This window comes from Brachyhypopomus gauderio, unplaced genomic scaffold (assembly GCF_052324685.1).
Source record: "Brachyhypopomus gauderio isolate BG-103 unplaced genomic scaffold, BGAUD_0.2 sc62, whole genome shotgun sequence".
NCBI classification, from domain to species: domain Eukaryota; kingdom Metazoa; phylum Chordata; class Actinopteri; order Gymnotiformes; family Hypopomidae; genus Brachyhypopomus; species Brachyhypopomus gauderio.
Window position 1 is genome coordinate 1884122 of NW_027506883.1, and position 17900 is coordinate 1902021.

At 43.1% G+C, this 17900-nt stretch overlaps 1 protein-coding gene across 5 annotated transcripts; it reads left to right on the plus strand.

The window, feature by feature from the left end:
- The first annotated feature begins 5203 nt into the window (after positions 1-5203).
- Positions 5204-16464, plus strand: cnot10 (CCR4-NOT transcription complex, subunit 10). 5 transcript variants are annotated; one of them, XM_076988499.1, is made up of 19 exons: positions 5204-5450; positions 6916-7010; positions 7174-7335; positions 7476-7626; positions 7815-7954; positions 8712-8798; positions 9588-9671; positions 9902-10019; positions 10117-10263; positions 10500-10702; positions 10791-10912; positions 11474-11653; positions 12383-12463; positions 14197-14310; positions 14577-14707; positions 14981-15016; positions 15161-15288; positions 15751-15826; positions 16032-16464. In XM_076988499.1, the coding sequence occupies exons 1-19, from the start codon at positions 5387-5389 to the stop codon at positions 16196-16198; spliced, it is 2286 nt and encodes a 761-aa protein (XP_076844614.1). In that variant the 5' UTR covers positions 5204-5386; the 3' UTR covers positions 16199-16464. The 5 variants fall into 5 exon arrangements, with proteins under 5 accessions (XP_076844614.1, XP_076844615.1, XP_076844617.1 ...); XM_076988500.1 differs by having other exon boundaries at positions 7818-7954; XM_076988502.1 differs by having other exon boundaries at positions 6967-7010.
- The last annotated feature ends 1436 nt before the right edge of the window (positions 16465-17900 follow it).

Sequence of the window (17900 nt, forward strand, 5' to 3'; positions counted from 1 at the left end):
AGACACATTCATGAAGTGAGCATGGGGACGTCATCACTGCAATGGGAATAACAGCCCCACTTTCCTGGAGTCTCGTAATCCCAGACGAAGACGTTGGAGCTCCTCAAATCGTGAGGTGGAGTAAGGGTGTAGACGCCTGCCTGGGTGGATGAGGGGAATGTTGGGGAGAGTTGGCGTTGTTTTTCCATTTCTAATACTGATGTACACCCGGCACTATCCACTATATTATGGTCAGGTCATCGCAAGAGACAAGAGTGGAATAAAAACAGATGCAGGAGCTATACATTGTTTCTACAAAGAGTGTGATTGGCATCATTCCTGTTTTGGGTCAATATGTCTGAGGAGGAGGGTTAATAGCCGGTTTTCTTCTTCTATTAATTTCCTAGGAACCAAATATACAATCTAACCATCCAGATTTTAATGATTGCATCATCTAAATATAGATGTATCTGCACTTTGTGAATTACTAACTAATTTGAAGTTGCATGACGTTGATATTTGTCATCCTGAGATTATTGCAGTGAATTTCCAAGGCTAGTAATCTGTACAGCACATATAACTTTGGTTTAACATTTTCATGAGTCAGGATCAGGCAGTTTGTTTCCCTGTTTGAAGATTCATTGGTTCTGAGTCTATTGACCTAAAGGCAGAGAAAGGTCAATGTTGAGATCACCTTGTTCATTAGTCTTAGAGAGTCTTTAAGGAGGGCAAGCTAAATTGCATGATTCAACATTCATGCAAAAATAACTTCTTGGTCAGAATGATGAGATACGTCATATTAATTAAAATCTTATTTCTGATATCATTCGTTTGCATAAATTCTTCAAAAAGGAATATAGGCATATTAACATTCTTCAGAATACATTTGCAGCAATTTGGGTATTTTTGCCTATTCAGAGCTGATTTCCTATTTCCTATTCTTAAGTGTCGAGTTGTCGCCAGAATATTTTGGGTTTTGGCACAGCAAACATATGACAACAGATGACTTCCATTAAGGTGTCATGGTAATCTCCTCCCCCATTTAGAGTCAGAGGTCTGAACTAAACATCTATGTACTGTATATAGATTTGTAGGTCAGTGGACCAAGGTGGACCAAAAACCAGGTCAGTGGACCAAGCAATTACAAAAGATCAAACATTGTTAGGGTTGTTTAGAGAGAACATTATTTTTATTTAATATCACTTCCAATAATGTACTTCCCACTAATGCTTTATTATATCAAGACGACATTACAGAATAATGCAGAGAAATAAACAGTAAACTGTAACATGACTCTGTGCTGACATTTTAAAATGCTACTCTAATTTTAAATGACAAGAATAAGACATGAATCTAAAATTGCAAATTACTCAGTAACTGTTTACCACACATTCTGCTCACCTTTAGCTGTTCATGTGATTTACATGCAGTAGTATCTCTGGCAGTCTGATAACAACGTTTCGTCTCTAAGCAGCCGTGTATTTAAACTCTTTCTCCCAAATGCCAGAGCTCAACTCTCATTTGTTTCAGCTGTGTTTCAGTGCCCTCTGAGCCCAATAAAAGGGTTCTGTTCACTCCATTACGACTTCCTCGTCTAGTGCAAATAACAAATCATTCAGCCTAATTGCCATGATTGCATATTATAAGCAGTGGAGGCACAGCCCCAAAACATGAGCAGATCAAAATGAGAAGCTAAAAGTTAGTGAGTTTACATCCTCGCATGGCTTTGCACTTTTCGTCTTTATGCCCTCAGATTTCTGCTTGGCTCTTCCTCATGGTGAGATCTTCATGACTCTTCACGACTCTTCATGAAGGGCAGCTCATCACTGCACACTGAGTTCAGCAAGACGGAGCTGAGATAAAATCCCTGGAGATACATCCCCAGGTCAACAACTTGGGATCTCACTAGAAAACTTGTGGATTACTCCATCTAACAAGACAAGCAACCTTGGGGCACTGTTGGATAATAACTTCTTCTGATCTCATATTGCTAACTTTACTTGGTTATGCAAATTCCTCCTCAGGTGCACCAGGAAAACCCACCTATTTCTCTCCATGAACAGGGGCAGAGCCACACCTTTTTTTCAAGGGGTGGCCAAAGGGTGACCAAGGTTTTATCAGAGGGGTCCATATACAAATGATGAACGAAAGGAAACACATATTTTCTCTTAAAATTACCATTTCCAGTGGGGTGGCACTAGGGGTGGCAATTGCCCCCCCCCCCCCTTTGGCTCCGCCACTGTCCATGAAAGCCAATCGTATACTTGTTCAATCCCTTGTTATCTCCAGACTGGATTACTGGACCTCACTCGTGGCAGAACCTCCACACACATCCAAAATTCAGCTGCCCAGCTTGTGTTGAACCTCCCGACATTTCTCCAGTCCAGCTCCTCCACTCTGCTCCCCCTACTGACGCGCCGTAGTGGCTCACATCAGATTTAAAACACTGAGGAGGACCTACAAAGCCTCAACTGGACCAGCACCTAATCAAACTCTGTTCTGCACCACTCTGCCTTTGAGCCTCTAGCACTGCTTGACTTAACCATTCCTCGAGACACAAAGAAGACATTCTTCCATACTCTTCTCTGTCCTGGCACCAGGTGGTAGAATGAACATCCACTGCTTGTCTTTCGAATAAAGCCTGAAGACTCACCTCTTCACTGAGTCACTAAGCACTTCAATATACATTTATATTTTTAAAAATTCTTCCTTCTTCTCTCTACGCTAGTCATGACTCTAGTCTAATAGTATTCTCAACACTGACCTGTCTATTGTATGTATTTGATAGAGACTACAAAGCACTGCTGTAGGTCACTCTGCACAGTGTGGTCTGCCATACACTGTAAATGAAAAGTGCAAAAAGAACTGGATGTGTTGTTCTCTCTGGATCACATGGTAGAAATGGCTGCTGGACCATGTTCATAATTCATATGTGATCAATGTGAATAAAAAGATCACAAAAATCATTAGATTGTTCAGTTGGTAGTCCATGGCTTTTCGGGCTGTCTGTTTCTGCCAAGACCAGACTAACTGTGCTAAAAATGACTGAGCATATTGAGTCATATTGTCGGAATGCTCCAATTTCCCACACACCTGGAGAGAAGGATCTGTCAGTGTTACAGAATCTCTAAATAACCAGATATTCGCAAGCAATCAATCATCCCTCTTCCATTCAACGATTCCTCTCTGTTCGTTCGTTCCTGGTGTCAATTAGTAAGACATTTTCAAGCTCTCTAGGTACTAGACTGAATTAGACTAATTGAACTCGTGTGGGAAAATAAACATTGCTGCAGAGGGTGTCCTACAGGGGATTTCAGCAGCTGTTTTGTAATCAGGATAAGACACACACTGTGCTTATTAAACAGTGGCCCTGTGGAGTGACACATGTCAGCTACTGTCTCATCTACAGAAGAATTATGCTCACTGTCCCATCAATAACTATGTTAACTGTTAATTGAACTGAAGTTGCCCTTTTATGTTTTACCTGTGGACCGATCTCACCTTTTTCTGTTAATAGTGAATAGTGAAAACATAATAGTGAATCTATTACAAAATGAAACCCATGTTTGCTGTTAACTTGTTCACAAAAAGCTAAATGATGTGGATGAGATTCCATAAATAGTGCTGAAGTTGAATACAGGGATCCATGCATTTACCATCAGTGTATTGGTGGGCAAAATAATGGATCTGTTTTCATAGATACACGGACCTGTTAGTGCCCTAACAGTAGAATGTCTATGGAAAGCTTGGATCTGTGGGCTTCACGGTTCATGAGATGGTTTCTAGTTTAAAGAGCAGGTGTGTAATGGTGTGCAAAAAGCTGCATGTTCAGCTGCAAGTCTCTGTTGGTCCAGCCAAGTGATGGAGAGCTAAAGAACATAAAACACACACCGATACCTTTTCCAGTTGGTTCGATAAAGCAAGATAAAAGCGCAAGTTTCGTTGACTACTAATTTTTGTTAACGTATGGCTTAATGGATAGGGTTAGGATTAGAACTAGAACTAAAACATAAACTCTGACCAGAAATCATCACGATCTGAGTTTCTTTCTCAACCTTTCCCTCAATATTGGGAGAAAAAGACGCTTGATTGAGTAAAAATACTTCACAGTGCTTATAAGCTATTTCGACAGTATAACATAAAATATAGGACTATATACGTTCATACAAGTCTTTGTATAGCCATGTATGCTACTCCATGACTGCTTATGTACGTTAGAGTCATTATTTTTGTTAGGTAGATAGCTAATTGTAGTAATTGCTTGCTTTGTCATATATTTGATTTATTTTAGGGTCAGAACTGTTAATCATACTGAGGAGATTTCATGAAGTCATTGCGTGTACTTCAGAGCGCCCCGTGTCTCAATCCCCTCCTCTACAGTTTCTAGTGGGAATCACCTCATTGGCTTAGAAGACTCAAATTAATTACAACTTTCTGCTTATTTTTGCACATTTGAATGTGTCTGCATAATAGTTTGTCTTTGGGACATTCCCTCATGACATACACAGATGTTTTGAAATAGGCTACTTAAAAAATTTGCCCGGTTTGTGATGGTTATAAATCCTTTTGACTGTTAATCCTTTTACGTTTATCCTCTATTTCGCATGTTATGGGTATAGATAAAAACTAACAGCAATTATTTGGTAGCTCAGTTAGCACCTGTTTAATTATAGTATTTCTGCAAATCGGACTACAACCTATTCCAAGATACAGTATTACAAATTGTTGATTAATTTGCTTTTTCAACAGTATTATCTAGTTCACAATTCTACGTGTCTCTGATCATCTGCCAGATATCATCTGAAAGGCAGACGTGTAAAACCCAGGAATGGAAAATAACCAATGTAAAAAATAAATAATAACCAAATAACCAATAACCGTATGGCTTTAATGTTGGACTGATTAAGAAAACCTTTACAAAACCCACGTATATTTAACTCTGCAGCACATCCCATTACTGCAATTATAATTACTCACACTGTAATTTAAGTAGAGGGTCTAAGACACTGCTGCAAGATTAATGACCAGACCCTTCAACACCTACTCGATAACTAATAACTACAGGTCCTTTTAGTCAGTTTTAGGTAAAATAATTACTGATTTATGGCAGCTTGTCTTGTTATTCTCCAAACTGTCACATTTCATGTGTCCTCTTTCAAAAATTGCCATTGGAAAGGAGGCTGGAATGTTTGTGTTTGAATATTTAAACACATTAAACATTTGTACATGCTGCATTCACAAGTCCGTTTGCATAGAAATGAATATAAAAAGCATCCAGCCAACACCTGAAGTTTGGTCAAAAGCAGGTCACTCAAAAAAGCTTTAACACATGCTGGACTCTAGTACTGAGACTGAAGAGTAAAATAGTGGTGCCAAAGTGTATAACTGACGGTTTTTTAAAAAGCGTATGGACGTCCACCATTACATTTCCAACCCGGTAGAAGAAGGTCCTACCAAAAGCAAGCTAAGAGGTTAGTGTAGCAAGACATACATTTGCTGTTATACTGATAAACGTGTAAATGCGACTACAAAAATGCTGTGCAGAAATTGTGCCACTGAGTCAGTGTGAAACGGCCCGTAAACTCACAGCACTGACATCTAGTGGTTGGTCAGAGAACTGCAGGCCCCGTTTTAACGGCGGCGTGTCGCACCTCCGGGCCGACAGGGGGCGGGCGCGGGCACCGCCGCCACCGCTAACGGCCTGTTTGTCAATAGGAGAGCTCTGGGTAATTTTCATGGCGAAGTCCTGCGGAATATGGTAGCGGCCAGCACGGATCTGTGACCAGTTTTGTCCGGTAGCTAATTTTGCGAGGGAACACGGCGAGCCGTCGAGTGAGCATCACGTACCACGGGTATAAAGAAGTGTTTAAACGGGCGTCTGCTGACAGGAAATGGCCGAGGTGAACTGTGGTAAGATGTTTTTTCACCGTTAGCTAGCTAGCATGGCGGCTAGCAGGGCGAGACTAGCCGCCGCCGCTCGGGTGATTAGCCGCAGTGACCGTGTCAGTACGGACGATATCACCACGGAACCGCCGCCTGTGGCATTTAATGTTGTATTTAGAGTCGTCACGTATTATATCTGTGTGTTTAGTGAAGTTTAGGGCTGTATCCAGCCGTCTGGCTAGTTCGCTAACTCTTGTGCGTAGCTAGCTGGCTAAGCAGAGTGCAGATGCAGGAGTTTGGTCTTCAGTCCGGCACGCCCACCTATAAACCAGTACCAGTCTGGGCCTTTAGGACCATCTTATAAACCAGTCTGGGCCTTTAGGACCATCTTATAAATCAGTCTGGGCCTTTAGGACCATCTTATAAACCAGTCTGGGGTTTAGGACCATCTTATAAACCAGTCTGGGCCTTTAGGACCATCTTATAAACCAGTCTGGGCCTTTAGGACCATCTTATAAACCAGTCTGGGCCTTTAGGACCATCTTATAAACCAGTCTGGGGTTTAGGACCATCTTATAAACCAGTCTGGGCCTTTAGGACCATCTTATAAACCAGTCTGGGCCTTTAGGACCATCTTATAAACCAGTCTGGGCCTTTAGGACCATCTTATAAACCAGTCTGGGGTTTAGGACCATCTCATAATGCATCTTATAAACCAGTCTGGGCCTTTAGGACCATCTTATAAACCAGTCTGGGGCTTTAGGACCATCTCATAATACATCTTAAAACCAGTCTGGGCCTTTAGGATCATCTCATAATGCACATTAAAACCAGTCTGGGCCTTTAGGACCATCTTATAATACATCTTATAAACCAGTCTGGGCCTTTAGGACCATCTCATAATACATCTTATAAACCAGTCTGAGGTTTAGGACAATCTCATAATACATCTTATAAACCAGTCTGGGGTTTTTAGGATAATTTTACAATGCATGTGTCAAATATAAAAACGGTTCAGTCAGATAATTGCAGAGCACGTTTATTATTTTCAAGACCAAGTCGCTGACATGAAACATGACAACGCTGCTTCCCCTGGGATTTCAGACCAAGAAAAGGAAATGGCCACAAACGCGTATGAAGCATTTACGGTATAAACTTCTCTACACCCCCCCCCCCCCCTCACTCTCATATATATATATGCGCGCATAACATTTATATGCATGTTCGAATTATTACATATCACATATCACATGACGACTTGTATGAAATCTGTATTTTAAACTGTCACTCACCCCTCTGACTTCTCCCTAGTCTGGGAACTATGATGAATCACTGAGACAACTTGAAAGTCTTCAGGAACTAAACAAGGAGGACTATAAGATTGCCATGAACAAAGCTGTTGCTGAGTTCTTCAGAAGTGGGCAGACAACCACTGGCACCCTGAGGCAGACATTAATGACAATTAAAAAACAGGTGATTTTATGGATAGTGTCGTGTAGCCCTTATATCACTGGCTTTGTATTCTTGTATACAGAAGTGTCTCCATAATTGGCCACTTTATTATGTTTAAATGGTTTCATTTCATACGCACCAATATGAACTTTTTGTTGTAGATGCATTCTGCAGTGGAGGATATTGATGGTTTTGACGATGTAGAAAACAGCATTCTTTATTACAATCAAGCCATCATTTATTACCATATGCGGCAGTACTCTGAAGCCATATCTATCGGAGAGAAACTATACCAGTTTCTGGAACCGTTTGGTATGTTGTGAAATTGTAAAAGTATGCAGACATATACAGTACACATGCAGATTATTCAAGTCTGTTTATTGTTTGTGTACATCTACATGAGAGTGTGTTTGGTGGTGGGAAGTGTCAGTGCTCCCGCTGTGCTGTCTGCTCGTGTGGTGCGGTAAGATGGCGTGGCTTGATGACCTTCTCTGTCCTAGAAGAGAAGTTTGCTCAGGCAGTGTGCTTTCTGCTGGTGGACCTCTACCTGCTGACCTTCCAGCCGGAGAAGGCTCTTCATCTCCTAGCTGTTCTGGAGAAACTCTCTGTTCAAGGCAACAACAAGAATGGGAAGGGTGAGGTAGGTCATCTTGAGATGAACAAGGCTGCGGTTACCACTCAGGGCTTCTAGTAATACTGCCGTCCGTTTGACCTCATCATGAACCATAGTGGCGTACATACTTGGGGGAAAATACAGTTAGGAAGTAGTTTAGATGAGGGTTCTTTTCTGTGTTATTTTTCTAGTCAGCAATCACGTTTTAAATCATTTCTGATTGTTGTATTTGCACTCATGAGGCTGTCTGTCATTTCGAAGGGCAAAATGGACGTTGTCTGTCCACAGGGTCCCACAGTGGAAGCCGCAGTTTTTACAGGATAAGCGTAGGGCTGTGAATGGAGAACAGGTTACCTAGACAGAATTCATACACTTAAAGGGAACAACCATGGCAAGTCTCTGGACGAGAGTAGTTGACTGGCTTTAGACAGATACGAGTCAATTGGTTTATCTCAGCGAGGCAAGTTGCAAATCTATGTCTTAATGTTAAGGTGCAAAAGGTGGTTTGAATTACACTGTCATAGTTTAAAATGCTGTGTGTGTAATATAAATCTCTCTCTCTCTCTTGGGGAGAGAGAGAAAGAGATTGAGAAATTGAGATTGTAGTAAAGTACACAAAGTTTCCAGAGAAAAATTACATTTCGGACAGAGGTCCTTCATCAGCTGTGCATGCAAAGTGCTTCTGATTTAATAGGAGGAGGAACCAGTATATAATGAAAATGTTTAAAATTTATTTGTGTGTGTGTGTGTGTGTGTGTATACACAAAACTGTGTTTTGTAACAGGGTACTAACAGTACATCCAGGGATTCTGCGGTTCAAAAAGCTGAGTTTGCTGCCATGATTGAAGCAGCTAAGTCACGGATGCACCAGGTGATTGTGACCCCAACCACACACATGCATTGAGTACTACAGATATCCCCTGTAATACAGTACAATACAGTAATCCCCTGTAATACAGTAATTATAGTAATACTATAGGAATCCCCCTGTAATTATTACTGGGTAATATGAACTCAAATCAATATCATGATTAATTGAACATTTTATCTCAATTGTGGTTAATGAACGATTTAGTTTTTGTTATAGTTCACTGACAAGTGCTCTATTAATGAAAGCGGTCATATTGTTGTGATTATAAAATTTACAAATAAGTCATTTCCCTCTCACTGACTGAACAGTGGGCAAAGTATTAACATATATTTGTATTAAGTATATGTTACATGATATAATTCAAAGCCATTAGCCGACATGGGCAAGTTTGTTGGTTAGAGGTTCTGAATTTCTGTGTATTTTTGATTAATTGCCCAGCTCTACCTGTAATTCAGTAATACAACAAAATTTTAATGCAATGCAGTAATCTCCTGTAATAAGTATTACATACAGCAGTGCAGTGCAGTAATCTCATGTAATACAGTATTCCTCTGTAATACAGTACAATACAGTAATGCAGTCATGCCCTCTAATACAGTAATACAGTATTCCTCTGTAATACAGTACAATACAGTAATGCAGCATTCCTCTGTAATCCAGAACAATACTGTAATACAGTAATCCCATGTCTGTACCTATAAGAGATGATTTTTTTAGTTTGATTTGCTTTATTGGGGTCTCCTCTTTGTGTTTTGCGTTCTCCTAATTTTCCCCCTCTGTGTTGTTCAGTATAAAGTGCGGGCCTACATCCATATGAAGTCTCTCAAGGCCTGTAAAAGGGAGATCAAATCTGTTATGAACACAGCTGGAAACGTGAGTCATTATTGTTTATGTGTGTGGTAATATGTTTCATTGTGTGATCACAGGTATATGCAGTATGTATGTATCCGCTACACCGCAGTGTATCAGTGTATGGTTACATAATATTATTTATAATTTTTTTTTATACTAGTTTTCAAAAATAGAAGCAGCTGAGTTTTTCATGAATGTACTGCACCTGTCACTGGTTGGCTAACTGGACTGGCCTTGTGTGTCTTTCTCAGTCAGCCCCCTCTCTCTTCCTCAAGAGTAATTTTGAGTATCTGAGGGGAAACTATCGTAAGGCAGTAAAACTCCTCAATAGCGCCAACATTGCTGAACATCCCGGACCTCTGAAAACGGGTACAGTGTGCACAGTCATTTTAATCCCAGCAATTCAAGTGTTTACTTGTGTTTAATGTTATGGTTGGCGTTGATTGAACATGGTTCACCCTCCTAGGTGAATGTGTGCGATGCATGTTCTGGAATAATCTAGGCTGTATCCACTTTGCCATGGGCAAGCACAACCTGGGTATCTTCTACTTTAAGAAAGCCCTGCAGGAGAACGATCATACCTGCGCACAGCTGGGAGACAGTAAGAACCAGGGTGAGATGTCACTCCAACACTCAGTGGGACTTGGTCTCTGCAGAGGGTCTAGACCGATGGAGGAGGCCTTTCACATTGTTAGCTTAGCATTTCAGAGGATTAGGCCAGGAACAGGATCGTTAGACTTGACTCGTTGTCTTGTCAATGTAGCTCACACACATTTGGAGGGAGGGGCAGTTCTTTGCTGACTCGCCGGTATGCTAATGAGTTCTTTCTCCCTGGTTTTGTCCCTGCAGCTAAAAAGTTTGCGGATATCCCCATGTGCGCTTTGCTGGCGAGTAAACGCTACGAGCTGCTGTATAACTGCGGCATTCAGCTGCTCCACCTGCACCGCCCGCTGGCCGCCTTCGAGTGCCTGATGGAGGCGGTGCAGGTGTACCACTCCAACCCCCGCCTCTGGCTCCGGCTGGCCGAGTGCTGCATCGCGGCCAACAAAGGGGTGAGGCGGGCCACACCCACACTAGCCACGCCCACTACATCCAGCCCTCCGGCTCCACTAACACTCTCGCTTTCTCTGTCCTCCTCAGAGTTCGGAGCAGGAGAGCAAAGGTCTGCCCAGTAAAAAGGGGATCGTTCAGTCCATAGTGGGGCAGGGCTATCATCGCAAAATCGTCCTGGCTTCGCAGTCTACGCAGAACGCAACTTACAGGTGTGCCGCCCGCCGCCCGGTTCCATCGCATCACCTTCCCTTCTGGGCAGATTGGGCTTCGTCTTTGTGTCCCCATAAACGCATGACGGTCCTTGTAGATGATGTCTTTGGTTTCCTCTGATTCTCTTTCTAGTTAGTCTTTTAGATTTTTACTGTTGAATTTTAATCTTGCATCTAATTTAGAGATCTAATCTAGTATTAAGGTGTGCTGATTATTTGTTACAGTATCAAATCATTACCCACAGTAGTTCTGAGCAGTTCTAACAAATGTGTATTATTGAAAACATGCACTGTGGGTGGCCATATTTCAAAAGTCTTGAATATTGTGGTTTTATCTTATTTCATCCTGCAGATGGCAGTATTCCATTTTTCAAATCTCATATATTGAAAGCTGTATAATGTTATCTTTCTCAGATGTTTGACACAGAAACGACTGTTCTTGTGTGTGTGTGTGTGTGTGTGTGTGTGTGTGTGTGTGTGTGTGTGTGTGTGTGTGTGTGTGTGTGTGTGTGTGTGTGTGTGTGTGTGTGTGTGTGTGTGTGTGTGTGTGTGTGTGTGTAGCGAGGGTCAGTCAGCAGCCATTCCTGTAGCCAGTATGGAGTTTGCAGCGATCTGTTTGAGGAACGCGCTGCTTCTCCTGCCTGAACATCAGCAACACGAGGGCAAACCTGACAACGCATCGAAGAGCTCCAGCCAATCAGGAAGCACCGAGAGTGGCAGTGAGAACAGCGATGCCTGCAGGTGAGGCCATAAAGATGTGCACACGCACGCACAGAACGCATACGGCCGTACTACGACTGCTGACGGCTCCACGTCAACACTAATGCCCAACATCTACAAACAAATGCACATTTACCACACACACACACACCTCTATGTCCTCATTTACCACACACACCTCTATGTCCTCATTTACCACACACACCTCTGTCCTCATTTAACACACACACACCTCTATGTCCTCATTTACCACACACACCTCTATGTCCTCATTTACCACACACACACCTCTATGTCCTCATTTACCACACACACACCTCTATGTCCTCATTTACCACACACACCTCTGTCCTCATTTACCACACACCCCTCTATGTCCTCATTTACCACACACCCCTCTATGTCCTCATTTACCACACACACACCTCTATGTCCTCATTTACCACACACACACCTCTATGTCCTCATTTACCACACACACACCTCTATGTCCTCATTTACCACACACACCCCCCTCTATGTCCTCATTTACCACACACACCTCTGTCCTCATTTACCACACACACACACCCCTCTATGTCCTCATTTACCACACACACCTCTGTCCTCCTTCACTAAATCTGAGAGTGGTACACACACAGACGTGACGGGCGTTGATATAAGGTCGTGGGTAATGGCACCCTTATTTGCTCACAGTTTGAGTGTATGACTGTAGGACCAGTAACATTTTCAGCTTGATTTGATTGACAGTGGGAAGGGCCAAGAGGGAGACAAGTTCATTCCTGCCGCCCCCTCATCACCCCTCCGAAAACAGGAAGTTGAGAACCTCAGGTGAGATCACAGCCTCCCCTACCATCTCTCTCTCTCTATCTCTATCTCTATCTCTCTATCTCTCTCTCTCTCTCTCTCTCTCTCTCTCTCTCTCTCTCTCTCTCTCTCTCTCTCTCTCTCTCTCTCTCTCTCTCTCTCTCTCTCTCAGAACCTTTGATTCACTAGATCGCCACTAGATTTGCAATATAATTACAAATAGCCTAAAATGAATTTAGTTACACTGTGTGTCGATATGTTGGAATGTAATAATGTGTAATAAGGGTTATGTATGAAGAATCATTGATGAAAATGTCTAGCTAACATGCTAATCTTCTTTATTGAAAGGCTAAATATTGTGTTAGAAATGTATTGGAGTGCTTTGTGAGGTGCTCTGTCCTGACAAGAGCTGCAGTGTTTAGCATATAAATAGCCTTTGACCTCTCGTGCACCACCTTTTACCCCTCCCTTTACACCACCCTTCACCCCTCCCTGTAATCTCCCCTCTCTCTTCACTGCCGTTCCTACCTCTCTGCTTACTCACTGTGTTTTTTGTCTCTGGAACTAATTAGGGGGGGGGGGGGGGGTGCTCTTTCCATTTTGCCTCTCTCTTTTTCTCTTTCACTCACTCTCTTTCCCTTTTGCTCTTTCTCACACCTCCGTCTACTCCCCCATTTGCTCCCTCTCTCCTCATCTTCCTGGGGCTTTTTTGTTGTTGTTTTGGCATCGGCAGGGCCTGCGGACACGGTGACGTGTGTGTGTGTGTGTGTGTGTGTGTGTGGGGGGGGGGGTTAGGCAGTTTGGGGCGAGGGCTGACCCTGGGTTGACACCCTGATGCGGTGACACGTTTATGAGCACACCCGCCACTTACTCGGGTTTCACTTCCCGGAATCCTGCGAGCCTTTTGTGTCCCAGCCAACCCGCTCGGAGGCCTGCGCGCCTGTCCGCTCTCTGCCACCACCCCCCCCCCCCCCCCCCCCCCCATTTTTACGATGGCCTTGCAACAGAGCTGGAGCTAACAGAATGCAGAACAAAGAAGGAGCACCATGGATGGCTTTATTAACAATACCTCCGCTCACCGTTACACACAGGATGGATATGAGGATGTACACGACGTATAAAAGCCTGGTTAAATAAATGATCCAGGTTTATGATGTTTCCCGTGTCCCCTGTGCACCCTCTAGTACTTTATGCAGCAACATGTGCTAATGATTCTACACATAAGTGAAAGCTTTTAACAGAGTAAGTCATCCTTACTCAAAGAAGAGGGTTTTTTATTTTTTTTGCTTTTACAGTAAATCCTTCTGTTTGCCATGTATTTCCATATAAAGGGTCATCTAACGTGGCCTAGTTACGCACCAGGGCTGAACCGTGCCTGAAGTTGTCAGTATTTTTGTGGTTTGTGAGTTGGTGCTGGGGGCAACATTGGGGGCAACATTACTGTGTTTTGCCCCCGTGGCCGAGGTTGAGTCACGGGAGCGAGACGTCTCTCCGTGGCGCCACTGGACGCGTTTTGAAATCTACCTAGAATGTGTGATTCATTCCTTAAATAAAGATGCCTTCTCCGCTTCTCCCTGTTAAGGGGTTCAGTAGCAGGGTATTGAAAGCCAGATGTGAAATGTGTTCATTCTCTCCTTTATAATTGTTTACGAACGTTTATGATTGATGGACTTCAACATTTATTGTGTTGCTCAACACCATGGGGGTGGGGGTGATTATAAAACCCCACTGACTGTGTTTCTGTGATTCTTACATAGGTGCTGTATCTTGGCCAGTAGTGCATATGTGGCTCTAGCCCTTGGGGACAACTTGATGGCTCTGAACCACGCAGATAAGCTGCTACATCAGCCCAAGCTCTCGGGATCCCTCAAGTAAGACTCATGCCCTCCTCACAGCCCCCCCGCATTCCATTCTGGTCACCACAGACTTTCCTTGTTTCCAGTGACACCTTAATTGATGGACCCCACCTGAGTAAGGGCACAATGACTATTGGATGGGGGGGGGGGGGGGGTCTTTGAAGCCCAGATTCTGTATTTTATCAGGAAGCATTAGTGTTATGTCTGACTGAACTGTTCAGTCAGTTTGTAATGTGTTTTGTGCTCAGTAGGTGAATTAAAAGTTGGATTAATCCCTGTAGGTTTCTGGGTCACCTGTATGCTGCTGAAGCTCTCATCTCTCTGGACCGAATCTCTGACGCAATTGCTCACCTCAACCCTGAGAATGTTACAGACGTATCATTAGGCGTGTCGCCCAGTGAGCAAGACCAAGGTAAATGCGCACACACACACACACACACACACACACACACACACACACACATGCTCTTCAAACTAAGACCAAGGCAAACATATATACACACACACACACACACACTTCAAAGCAAGGTGAATGTGCGCACACACACACAAACTCTTCAAACCAAGACCAATGGTCTGCAAACCCTAGGTAGACATGTATGTATATCAAGGCTTGGTCTGTTCCTGAAAGCTGTTTTTGTTCCTGTTTTGAGTGTTTTCCCCACGTCTTGCTCTAAACCTCCAGGTTCAGATAAAGGAGACCTGGGTCCAGTGGAATCCTGTGAGTATTACATACCATCATTTTACTTTCTGCTTCTTTACCCATTGTTACCTGTTCTTAACCTATTTGGATTGTGCATAATCATGAACGATCATCAACGTATTCGTTTTGATTGTGGGTGTGTTTGTGGGTGTGTGTGTGCAGCAGGGAAACAGATTCCTCTGTGTTACCCCAGTACGGTCAGCTGTGCCAGGGGGACGATGCTCTTCAACCTGGGCAGCGCATACTGTCTGCGCAGTGAATACGAGAAAGCACGCAAGTGCCTCCATCAGGTGAACACCACACGTTTGGGTTCCAGTTACGCTAGGTCCTACATCTCAATATGGGTCATCAAAATCAAGACTTTTTAACTTATTTTTATTTTGGATTATAAATTGAATTTAACACATGTCTATTTGACTTATGACCATCTCCTGAGCTCCAGATTACATATATATATATATATATATATATATATATATATATATATATATATATATATAAATATATTAACCTTGCATTGAAGTTCTTTACATGCCTAAAAATATGATAGTTGCCTCCCTCAAAAAGAATTGAAAAAATCTCCTAAATTGTAAGGACATTGTAAAGACTACATGAAGGTCATAACTAAAGTAATGCCAGGCCTGTTTGAGCTTGCTTTGAGAACCTGAAATTCCCAGGTTTGAGTGGTCTGGCTAATCTGGTAGGAATGAGGGTCTGGTTTGACCTGTCTGCTTCTCCTTCCTGCGCTGTAGGCCGCCTCCATGGTCAACGCAAAGGAGATTCCCCCAGAAGCCATTCTGTTGGGTGTGTACCTAGAGCTACAGAACGGTAGGTTCAAGCCCCAGCTACTCTGAGTTGAGCAAACACTGTGGAACAGCAGAACATACCACACCCCCTCTGCTTCATATGGGTTTGGGTCATGGAGCTTAATAAGTGCTTTTATCTCTTTGGTTCCGTCCGTCGTATCCAAAACGCAGTTCGAATCTCCGCTGGTGTTGGGTGGCGGTGAGTCATTTCAGTGTTCCTTCTGCAGGTAACACACAGCTGGCCCTCCAGATCATCAAACGCAACCAGTTGATCCCAGCGGTCAAGTGCTCGTCCTCTCCAGACCTGCGCAAGAAACCTCCGCCCTTTCAGCCATCACAGCCCGTCCAGCCAATCCAGATACCCTCCTCCTTCACACAAGTGCAGCGCAAATGATGCGTGCGCGCATACACACACACACACACACACACCCCAAGGTCATAAACACCTCTGTAATACTCTTACTATTTATGAGCCTGCAACAGCTCAGCAGAATGTGGATGGGTGACGGTATAGCGGGTGAGGAGGGCCAGACGAAGGAGGATTGTGGTTAAAACAATTAATCTCTTTCCATTGGAGATGTTTCATGGGCGCTCATCTCTTAACTGTATAATGATGAATTCTGGGGTCTGTGAAATCCTAAATAAATTTTATTTACACTTGTGGTGTGATTTTTTCAAAATACACATCCTAGCACTATTGTAATGCATTGCAACACCCTGCATTCTAAGTTAAATATCCGCTGATTTACGGCGAGAGAGAACATGTATACACATGATGGCTGTGAACAATGTGCAAGTGCCACACAATGAAAAACCTGACGGATACAAGAGGACACTTGCAATACAGATGACAAAAGTGTTTTTCAAAACTGCTTATTTACTGCCTTCCACACATGAGGCAAACACACACACACACGTCTCCACCCTCTCCCCCGCTTCATTCTTGGTGCTAGACATGACTTAAGTCACGTAATGTCTGACACTATGGAGGTGCAAGACTACTATAAAATGTGAAATGTTAACGATGAGGTGTTAAAATGGATCGTTTCCAATCCTTACCATTTTTTTTTACAGTTTGAAACTACATTCTAAAAACACATTTCCTGCTAAGTACCAAAGAATAGTCAGCTTAATGATTGGTCTAAAATATGTAGCAGGTTTTTGTTTAATAAATAGGTTCAGTTTGGGGTTGTAAAAAACTTTTAACTGCTATGTTAAAACCTGTTAACAAACGTAGTAGCACACATACACCTATGGCTCCCTCCACCCAACACTGTTCCAAATTCTAAACCCCGTGGAAGAATACACTTATAAAAACAACACAAAAGCCATTTCTTAAAAGCCTCAGATGTGGAACAGCCATGTTTATCCTGTTTGCTCCAACCGCAAACAAACAGGCCGTGGCTCAGGAATGCACTCTCTACGCTGGCCTGGTGTGGGAGCGGTCAGCTGGGGGGGTGGACAATCAGCCTCTTCCTTTCATGTGTGGTCCCTCCCTTTCCCCTCTTTCTTTCTGCGTCTCCATCGAGGGTGGCCGGGCCCTAGCAGATCTTTTCTCATGCTAAGTCCCTTCACCCCCTTCCTGTCCTCTCCTCCCCCAACACCAGCATTGTTCCCCCACTCCACCACCTCCCCTCTGATGTGTCCCGTCAACGAGCTTCCAGAGAAAGCAAGTTGGTGACTTTTTGTTTTGGTGTTTGTTGAAACCTTTAAACCTCTTAAATGATTCGGCTTAGGATATAATTGCCGTGCTCATGCTGCAAGCTTCCATTAAAGGCTTAATTCCATGTAATGTATGGACGGACCCCAATATTACTAAATGAGGCAGCGTTACCATAAAATGTCAACACCAAAAAATGTGTGTGGCAGAGGGGTAAAGACTGTGGAGAGTTACTGGAATGATTATTTGGCCAAAGATTAAAGTTTACATCTGCTTTGTCAAACCACACCTATGCTATCAGCAGAAGATTCATCAGTCTATTTAGGGACTTAGAGGTAAAACAGATTACACCAAATCACCTTTTGTTTTTGAATTTCCATTTAACCAGAGGTGTGGGGTGTGGTGCTGTTTGGAAACGTCTTTCCCTTCACACTGC

Bases quoted from the DNA above. Each gene is read 5' to 3' on its own strand.
- cnot10 (XM_076988499.1), top strand. From the start codon at position 5,387: ATGGACGTCCACCATTACATTTCCAACCCGGTAGAAGAAGGTCCTACC. The intron at 7,336-7,475 runs GTGATTTTATGG...TTTTTGTTGTAG, and splicing joins TAATGACAATTAAAAAACAG to ATGCATTCTGCAGTGGAGGA. The intron at 7,955-8,711 runs GTAGGTCATCTT...GTTTTGTAACAG, and splicing joins ACAAGAATGGGAAGGGTGAG to GGTACTAACAGTACATCCAG.